We start from the raw sequence: 9,471 nt of genomic DNA, 5'->3' as shown, positions 1-9,471 counted from the left end.
GGCCCCGGGCGAGCTGGGGGAGGGAGGCGAGCGGGAGTAGGAGCTGGAGGCGGGCGACAACAGTGGCAACATGGCGCTTGTTCCCTGCCAGGTGCTGCGAGTGGCCATCCTGCTGTCCTACTGCTCCATCCTGTGCCACTACAAGGCCATTGACATGCCCGCGCACCAGACCTATGGAGGCAGCTGGAAATTTCTGACGTTCATAGATCTGGTAAGTCCCCCCCGGCCCCCCGCCCGCTTCCTGCCCCTCCTCTGGGCGTGCATCCCTCCCTCCGCTCCCTCCCCCTGGCTTGCAGCTGCGCCCGCGTCCGAGCCCTGGGCGCGCTCCGGGCAGGCACCTCGGACAGGGGACTTCGGCCTGGTGTCACTCCCGGGAGGGGACACCTCAGGGACATTTCTTTTTCTCTTTCTTTCTCTCTGTCTCTCACATTCTCTCTCTTTCTCTTTCTTTCTCTCTCTCCTTCCCTTTCCTTAACACAGTTCATTTTTAAGTAGGCCACACAAAGCACCTCGGTGACAGCAGGAAATCCTGTGCCCAGGCGAAAGGATCTGCCATAAGGGAAGGTGGGGTGGGGAAGGAATCCCCCCTCAGAGAAATCTTCCATAGGACATGCTACACAGCACACTAGTGAGATCAATATTCCCTGTTGGTTTAATTCTCTGGCCAGCTGCCCTATTTCAGGAAGGGTGTAGGTGCCATGTCATCTTTCTTACCCTTCTTTTTGTTTGTTTGTTTTCATGGGTGAAGGGACAAGCCAGAGCCTACTAGATCCAGCTAGCATCTGATCCCTCCCTCCACCCCACCACCCACACTCACAAAACTGAAAACTTGATCTGCTGCTCCTGGCCCAGCCGAAGAATCATTATCCTGAACGCCTGCCCTGTGTTGGAGTGTCACAGCAGTGTATTTGACAGATCATGCCAGATCCAGCCAGTTTTTGGTTGCAGGCTTATGAAGTCACCTGTTAGTAGACAAGAAATGTTTCTGTTCATTTTTTACTTTAAAAATGTAGATCGTGAACTATTAAGTACAAGACCACAGAAAAAAACCTGAATCCAGCATATGAACTGGATATCTACAGGCAGATTTGGTCTTCATAATCAGATTGCCTGAATACCAAATGATGATTTTCCTAATCCATCAGGGGAGGGAAGGGAGACAAAAACAAATAAACAACTCCAAAAAACCACAAGCCAGGTCTCAATACATCCTGTTATAGGTTTATGGTGAAAACTCTGTCTGCCAGTGACATGCAACCAGCATTTCCCCCTGAACGGCAAATTCTAAGTAGAAAGAAATGTTGACAGGCCCCAATCACAATAGAAATCTATACTCTGATGGCTCTTGATTCAAAAACATGGAAAAATCATGCATCAGCATCTGTTTCTGCTGAACAAGTATAACTGGTCCAACTGCATAAAATGCTAATACACATATTGCCTTCAAAGTTTCTGGGTCCTAAGATCTGTTTAGTTTTCAGGTGCCATATGCAGGCTTTTGTGACAGCATAACACTAATCATCATCTGTCCATATTTTTCTTTTTTTTTTTCCTTTTCCCCCACGGAAACACATATTTCACACTGCTTATGGCAAGCTAGTAAAGTAATATGTGACTTTTGAAGATGTCTAGTAAAGCAGTTGGTTGCAACCAAGTACTGCTCCTTTAACTCACAGCTGTCACCTGCCTTTTAAGGTCTATCCCATAGTTGAGAAAATGTTAATGTTTCTTTCTAGGGTAGTCTTGATTCTTGATCAAACTATTAGTAAAGGACCTTTACTTGAATGTCTTTCTCAGTTTCATCAGATAAACATCTTTGCTTGTTGATGTTTAGTAATGGCCCTCTTAATGTCTCCTATAAAAAAAAACAAACACCTTTCTTTATTTTGATTGGGGAACCTCTTGTGAATTCGTAATGGCCCTCTTGTGTCTCCTTGAAAAACACCTCTTGACCTTGTGAGGAAAGTTTGGATGCCATTAGGCACATTTCCCATATTTTATATGTTGGCTTTAAGTCTTTCAGAGCTCTTTTGTAAGCTTCAGTTTCCTCAACCATTTGTAATGTTCCTGCATCAGTCAGATTCAAAAGATGTCTAGACAAAATATCAGAAACACCAGAGTTTTGGCAAGCACATGTTCTCACTGTGGATAGTATCTCAGCAAGGAGAGATTTAGTCTTTGATATTTCCCTGGCAATCATAGATGATGTGTAAGTATTGACAGTGTGTGGGGCACAACTCTATGCTGCCACCACCCCCACTGCTGCCAGGTGTTTGCTTTGGCTGGGCTGCAGCCCTGTGCCCTGCTGTTAGCGCAGAAACCTGGGAGGGCATGTGTCCCCTGTGCCCACCACACACATCGCCTATCCTAGCAACACGGCATGAATTCTTGCTGTTCAGTATGGGTACTAGCAGTTTGTGGGCATGAAGACGTGAATTTAGAACTCTAATCTGAACAAGTCATTTGGAAACTTTCACATGCCCAAACTTGAGTGGGACACTCCTCAGTCTCAGCAAGATTTTCAGCATCGGGTAGTGTAGTGAAGACTTTGTATCTGAATTTAATTTGGTTTTTCATAAAATGACAGTCTAGAAGCTAAGAGACATTTATAGCAAACACTAAAGACAGCTAATTTGGACAGCCTCCTTGCAGTAGATTTATAATCCTCTCCTTGTTTATTCAGTTAATTGAATAGTCAGGTCCTATTAAACTACTAATTGTAGTGTTGCTTGGTGAGAGGGTAGAAACCAAGGTTAATGGTGGCTCACCCTAACATGATCATTGATATATTCCTTATTTATGAATTATGCCTACTGATAGAGAATTTGGATATCCATTCCTAAATTATTTTTCTTTAGATGCTAATGTTCATGTATGGTCTTTCTTGCTCTTAAATTAAGGGGAAGAAATAACTCCTAGTAATGCTGACTGATGAGTTTGCAGCTGTAGAATGCAGCATCCTTTGTAGTTCTAACAGCAATGAAAGATTTACCTAGTTCATGACACAGTATTGGGAATGTATATTATCACTCAGCATACAGTAATGTTTACCTGCAGCTACAAACAACTCCCTACTTTAATTTCTGTTCTTGAAATCCTGAAAGGCCTTCAAAGGAGTAATAATAATGATGTTCTTGTGTTATCACCCATAGTCTCTTAGCACAATACAAAGGAGATAGTAATGTTTTACTCAGTTTACAAATTTGGTAAACTGAGGCACAGAGAGGTGAAATGCAGTAGCATGAGGAAAGGGTTGGGGGAGACACAAGGCTGGCTTGGTCATCACTGTGCTACTGGCAGCACAGTTACTGATGCTGCCCCATGCACAGCTGCCACCCAGGGTGCTCAAACACCCAGTTACATCTCTGGTGAAATGACTTGTGTAAGGTCAACCAGCAGGCCATTTGTAAAACCAGAAGTAGAGTACAGGTTTCAGGAGCACCAGTCCAGTGCTCTTTCATCTAAGCTGCATGCTGTCATATATTCTTGGTAAAAACTTCTTCATAGCAACAACATTGTTGCCTTACTTTTAATCCCATAGGTCTAACCAAGCCTCAGAAATTTACTTTATACAAAATGGTAAAGAACAAAGTGTATGTTGGATTCTTCATAGTGTAAACTCTCTTGCTTTACTTAGCTGCCTTCATAAAATCCCCATTCACCATGTAAAATGTTCTGAGTTTGTTAGCAGAGAACCAACAGTTCACACTTTCAAAGTTAAATACCACTTTAACCTTCTGTTGAGTTAGGACTGGTGTTGGAGCATTTAGCACAAGGCCAGGGGGAGGGGGGCAATTATTTGGCCTCAGAAACCACATAGGAAGTTTTGATGAGTTGCGGTAGGCTGGGTCAGCACCCCACTCCTGATTCCCCCTCCTCCTGCCACTGCAGGGCAACTCACCAAAGCTCCCTATGTGGGATGGGGCCATGGGTGGGCAGGAAGCAGTGTTTGAGAGCAGGATGGGTAACCGAGGCTGGGATCACGGGGCAGAGTTGCGGGGCACCGACAGCATGGGGCTGGGCCCTAAAGCCACTTCTTGCACACCCCTGCTCTGTGGGAGAGGACGCATGTGGGGGGAGGGAAGGCTTGGGTGCTAGGTCCTGGGAGCCAGCTGGGGGCAAGGGGAGGGAGGAGGGAGTGCATGCAGCATGTCTCACCCTGGTGTTGTGGTCCATGGCTGCCCCTGCAGTACTCAACATGGGGCTAAGCCCTGCCCAGTGTAGCCCACACCTTGCTCCAGCCCACTCCTGGCAGCCCAGCCCTAGCCAGCGCACACAGCTTACTAGCAGAGTTGCTCACTGTGCAGCTGCAGCTGCCTGGGTGCTACTTGGCTCCCTTTGCCTTCAGCTTTAGGTGGCTTCTCCTCTTGTTGCGCTGCTCCAGGTTGGGAGGAAGCTTCAGCCAGGTGGCTTCCGCCCCAGTGTATGAGGCTCTGGCTCCCAGCCATCCAGCTGGGTGGAGGGGGTGGATGGCAGCTGGGAGCTAGAGCCAGAGTCCTATATGGAGGGGCAGGAGCTGTCTGGCTGAAGCTTCTCCGCCTGGAGCGGGAACAGAAGGAGGAGCCACCACTGGAAGTGAGGAGAGCTAAGCAGTACCTGGGCAACTGCAGCTGCACCAGGAGCTGCCTCATTGGAAGTTGTGCATGCTGGCCTGGACCAGAGCCAGCAGCCTTCAGCTGGAGCATGGAATGGGCTGTCCCAGGTAGGGCTCATCCCCATGCAGAGTGCTTTGGGGGCAGCCATAGACCAGATCCAATCAATCGGTAGGCCATTTTACCCACCCCTGATTTAGCAGATGAGAGGTTAGCCAGTTGTGTGATGGTGGTGTCATTTTGATCATCTGTCATAAGTAAGTGTTTGAAATTTAGGAATGCTGCTGGGTGATAGTGAAAATATAATAATGAAACCACAACATCATGGGTTTCAGTGTGGGCCAGGTAAGCTTATTCAGGAACTTGGGTCCTTATGCAGTGGCTGAAGCCCATAGTATTGTGACTTTAAGGCTAGGGACAGACATTCAAAAAGCTTCAGCCTGAATTGATTCAGTTTTGCAGGTTTGTCAAACCTGGCTACACTGAACCACACAGTGGTTTGTAACCACACAGACATCCCCTCTGGGCTGAGGAAATGCAGGTATATGCCTCCAGTGGCTCAGGCTAGAAGCCGGGGGAGTACTAGAGCAGCTCTCCCTTCCATTCCACAATGCTGAGCTGAGAGGGGGCATGGCCAGGCCCCTCTGATTAGGGAGGGGTTCCCCTTCCCCCTTGCTGCTTGGGATGGAGCCAGCAGGGAGTTGCACAGCATTTACTTACACAGCAGGGAGTTACACAGTGTTTATCAGCCCATCAAGAAAACAAAAGCCTTTATCATTAATTCAAGCTCTTCTCTTAGCTCCAAAAAGCCCTAAGTGGACACTGTCCTGTCTGCCTTTGTCTTGTCTGCCTTACCTCGGCATTAGCTAGCATACCACATGCTGGCTACAGTCTGTGCTCTGGGACAGGGGAGTGGGTAATTCCTACTTGAGCAGGGAATGGTGGTGGTAGGAGGGGAGGGGTGGCGCAGGGGGAATCCAGGCAGACACTGCTGTGCCTGCTGTCTCTGCTGGCTGTCTAGCCAGGGAGCAGGGCGGAGGGGCCAGTCCAGCTCACTGGAATAGACAGCACAGCCCAGGGCTGCAAAGCATCTGGAATGCTGGGGGAGTCTGGTTTAACTTAAACCAGAAAGGGGTCTGCGACAGACATTGCATAAAGTGGTTTGAGCCAAATCAGTTAAGTCTGATACTACATTCAACTAGGTTTATCTCAAAGTGGTTTCAGCCATTTCCAAACTGTTTTTTGTACAATGAATGTCTGTTCTGTTCCAGGTTTAAAGCAGTTCCTGATCACTTAAACAGATTTATGTCTAGTGTCTGTCTCTAGCCTAGGGCTACCAGTACCTGAGCTAATTAAACAAAAACTAGTTGGGATCATTCACTATGTGTTGCATTACAGTCACACCTTTGATTGCAGCATAGCCATACCCAACTATACTTGTTGAAGGTTCTTTTCTGCTCCTTTCAATTGGGGAAATCTTCAGTATTGTAAGAATTAGATTTTATTCTGCCATTTCATATGGCTACCAGTTAGGGAGATGGATTACTGGATTGTAGGGGAGGTGAGGCAGAAGTATATAGACACTAGATAACCAGGATGAGAGGGAGAGTGCAAAGGAAGAGGTTTCATACTTTGCATTTGTTTGTGTGAAAATTATGAGGGACGTAGTCAAGTATTAAATCAAACTTCTTTAATGAAATGTTCTAGTCTAAATCATTTCTAAGTTGTATCATCCAACTACTGATAGCAAATTTTATCCATCCACCTATAGAACAAAGTTGGAATAAAACAAGGCACAGTATTGCGCACATGCATACAGTAAGAATAGCCTCCCCCCAACCTCTTTTTTACTCAATGAATCTCTGCTGTAGCACCGGTTGTGACTTTCTTTTTCAATTAGGTCTAGATAACTATGATTTGTTAATAGCATTGTCTTGACTATACTAGCAGTTCTTGACCTTTTTACACTCAAGGCATACTAGTTGAGAAACGTTGTACTCAGCTTACCTACTTTATCAAATAAACCTAATGCACCTCTTTCTGCTGCAGCCAGTTCATGGTCTGGCCTCACATGTGCCTCCTGTAAACAGGTGTACCAGAGCCTAGGGTTCAGTGCAAAGAACACTGGTTCTGCCCGACTTTCCAGGCTGCCATGCCGCTGCCACCAACCAAAAGGAAGTGTTCTGCATGTCTCTGTTTCTGAGAGGTGTATGTAGGGTTGAACTGATGAGCAGCTGCAGCAGAAGGTGCTGTTCCTGCCTGCAGTGGGTTTCTCTGATAAAACTGCTTCTGCCATACTTGCTTCCTAGACAGGCATCTCATGTCCTTCCTGGGAATGTAGATGCATGGGACACTTGTGCTTAGCTGCACTGACACTGAGGTTGACGCTAAAGAGTCTTGTGCCACCCCAGTTGAGAATCACTGGAATATATTCATACCTCGTGATTCATGGCACTGAAGCTAGGAAGGGACTGATTTTTTTCCTTGTGTACAACTTTGGAAGGATTAGCTAGATAATTTGTTATTCCTTTAAAAAGTGAGGTTGCCAATGAAGTTATATATAAGAAATGGATAATGTATAATGGGTTGTCAACCAGGGGTACACATACCCCTGGGGTACTTTGAAAAGTCCTAGGGGGCACACAGGGGCAGGCGGAGATGGAGCACCATCACCCCTCACTGTTGCCTCACAGGAGCAAGGCCAGGGCAGGCTGAGAGCGGATCACACAGATGCCGTGCTGCTGCCGCTCACCATACCCCCGCTCTGCATCTGGTTGCTCATCACCCCCACAACCCCCCATATGCTCCGTGTCCAGCCACTCACCACCCACTTCCCCACAAGCTCCAAATCTGGCCGCTCACCACACCCATGTATAAGAAAACCCCTAATGTATAAGAATGATGATTTGTAGTAACACCTCATAGATGAGTTGCTAATGAGTTAATTAGGCCAACCAACTGACTGTTCCAACATGTGGCAATTTTTTATGTCCCTTTAACCTTAGGAAAACTTGAAAAACTATCTCTCTGCTCTGGCAGACATAAATCTACATCTGATTCATCAAGTGTATTGAACAGTCCAAATCTCAGTTGAAACAAGGCTGCTTTTGACGTGACTTGAAACTGACTCAATGCTAAAAGAGCTTTGGATTTCTTCCACTTTACTTCCATGATTTGAATCTGTCTTCCTGTGGTCATCCTTGGCAGATATAATGCATACCTGTAAATTTGCTTGCAGAAAACTATATTACATTTTGTCCAATTTCATTAATTACCAGAGTTGAGTTTTTAAAAGATTTTGAGGGAGAAAAAACCCGAGGCATTGTTTTGAGAACCAAACTGCAACTTGCTTTAGGTTGTATTCTGTTCCTAAGTCTGACATGGACTTGGTGTATAAACTAAATTTATGGGTGAAATTTCCAGTGCAGAAGACACAGGCAAAATCCTGTTTCTCATGAGCAGAGTTCAGGGGGGCTAATGTATATGTCAGTTTATCCAAATTGTCTGCACCATGGTGATTTCCAGATTTTGTGATCCTTGCTCATCTGAAGGTGGTGTACATGCCTCTGTCAACAGTTTTAGGTTTTCTTCATTAAAAGCTTACACAAGTGTAGCATTATTATTGATTATTCTTACGGGTGATTCACCAACATGTTTAGACTTCATACTGTTCTTTCTGCGACTGCTGAAAATATAATCAGAAAAATGCATCAATTTACAGAATAGGAAGCGAGGAGATTGCATTTAAATGATAACAAGGTGTGGTTTCTTAATGGTGCTTAATGCATTTGAAAAAAGAATGATATATATGTATGGGAGCATTTTAATAAACATTAGTTTTAGAGCTCTCTCTCTCAGGTTGTAAATATGTCATAAAACAGTTATGTATAGCCCTCTAGACACTATAATAGAATGTAATATACAATAAAGGTGCATCGATACATCGGTCCAATATCGGATTGGCACCAGTATAAAGAAAATTGACATATTTTGTTATCTGGCATCCCTATTCCCAGGGGATGCCGGATAACAGAGCTTTTACTGTAATGACAAATCCACGTATATGGTCTACCAGGCTAAGTACAGATGTTCAAAAAGCCCAAGCCTGAATCAATTCAATCTTTGCAGGTTAGTTTAACCTGTATAGATTGAACCGAGAAGCAAGTGAATAGACACTCACTTTTGATTCCAGAAATCATAGAATCATAGAAGTAGAGTCGGAAGGGACCTTGTAGATCTTCAAGTCCGACCCCTTGCCTGGGCAGGAGAAAAACTGGACTCAAATGAGGCATCAAGCCTCTTCTTAAAGATCCCCAGGGTAGGAGCCAGCACCACTTCCCTTGGAAGTTGGTTCCAGTTCCTAGCCGCCCTGACCGTGAAGTAGTTCTTGCGGATGTCTAATCTAAACCTACTCTCCAATAATTTGTGTCCATTATTCCTAGTTATGCCAGGGGGCACTAGGGGAAACAGTGTCTCCCCCAAACCCTTCTGGTCCCCCCAGTGAGTTCATTGACAGTCACCAGGTCCCCCCTCAGCCTTCTCTTGTGAAGGCTGAACAGGTTTAGGTCCCGCAGTCTTTCATTGTAGGGTCTGCCCTGTTGTCCCCGGATCATGCGGGTGGCCCTCCTCTGGACCCTTTCAATGTTGTCCACATCCCTCCTGAAATGGGGCGCACAGAACTGGATCCAGTACTCCAGCTGTGGCCTGACCAGCGTCACATAGAGGGGGAAGATCACCTCCTTGGCTCTACTTGAGATGCACCTGTGGATGCACAACAAAGTCCAGTTAGCCCTGCCAACCGCAACCTCGCATTGTTGGCCCATGTTCATCTTGGAGTCAATAATGACTCCAAGATCCCTTTCTGCCTCCGTGCTCTCAA

General features: G+C 45.8%; 1 protein-coding gene across 2 annotated transcripts in view; it reads left to right on the top strand.

The window, feature by feature from the left end:
• The window catches only part of AIG1 (androgen induced 1), a 201,398-nt gene continuing 191,927 nt past the window's right edge, over positions 1–9,471 (top strand). For both annotated transcript variants that reach the window (XM_019550152.1, XM_019550153.1), the window contains exon 1: positions 1–211. In XM_019550152.1, coding sequence (XP_019405697.1) covers positions 71–211 — 141 coding nt within the window. In that variant the 5' untranslated portion in view covers positions 1–70. The remainder of the gene's footprint in view (positions 212–9,471) is intronic.

This window comes from Crocodylus porosus, unplaced genomic scaffold (assembly GCF_001723895.1).
Source record: "Crocodylus porosus isolate Cpor-Errol unplaced genomic scaffold, CroPor_comp1, whole genome shotgun sequence".
In the NCBI taxonomy this organism is placed as follows: Eukaryota; Metazoa; Chordata; order Crocodylia; family Crocodylidae; genus Crocodylus; species Crocodylus porosus.
Note: the sequence above shows the minus strand (reverse complement) of the source record. Positions and strands in the feature narration are given on the sequence as shown.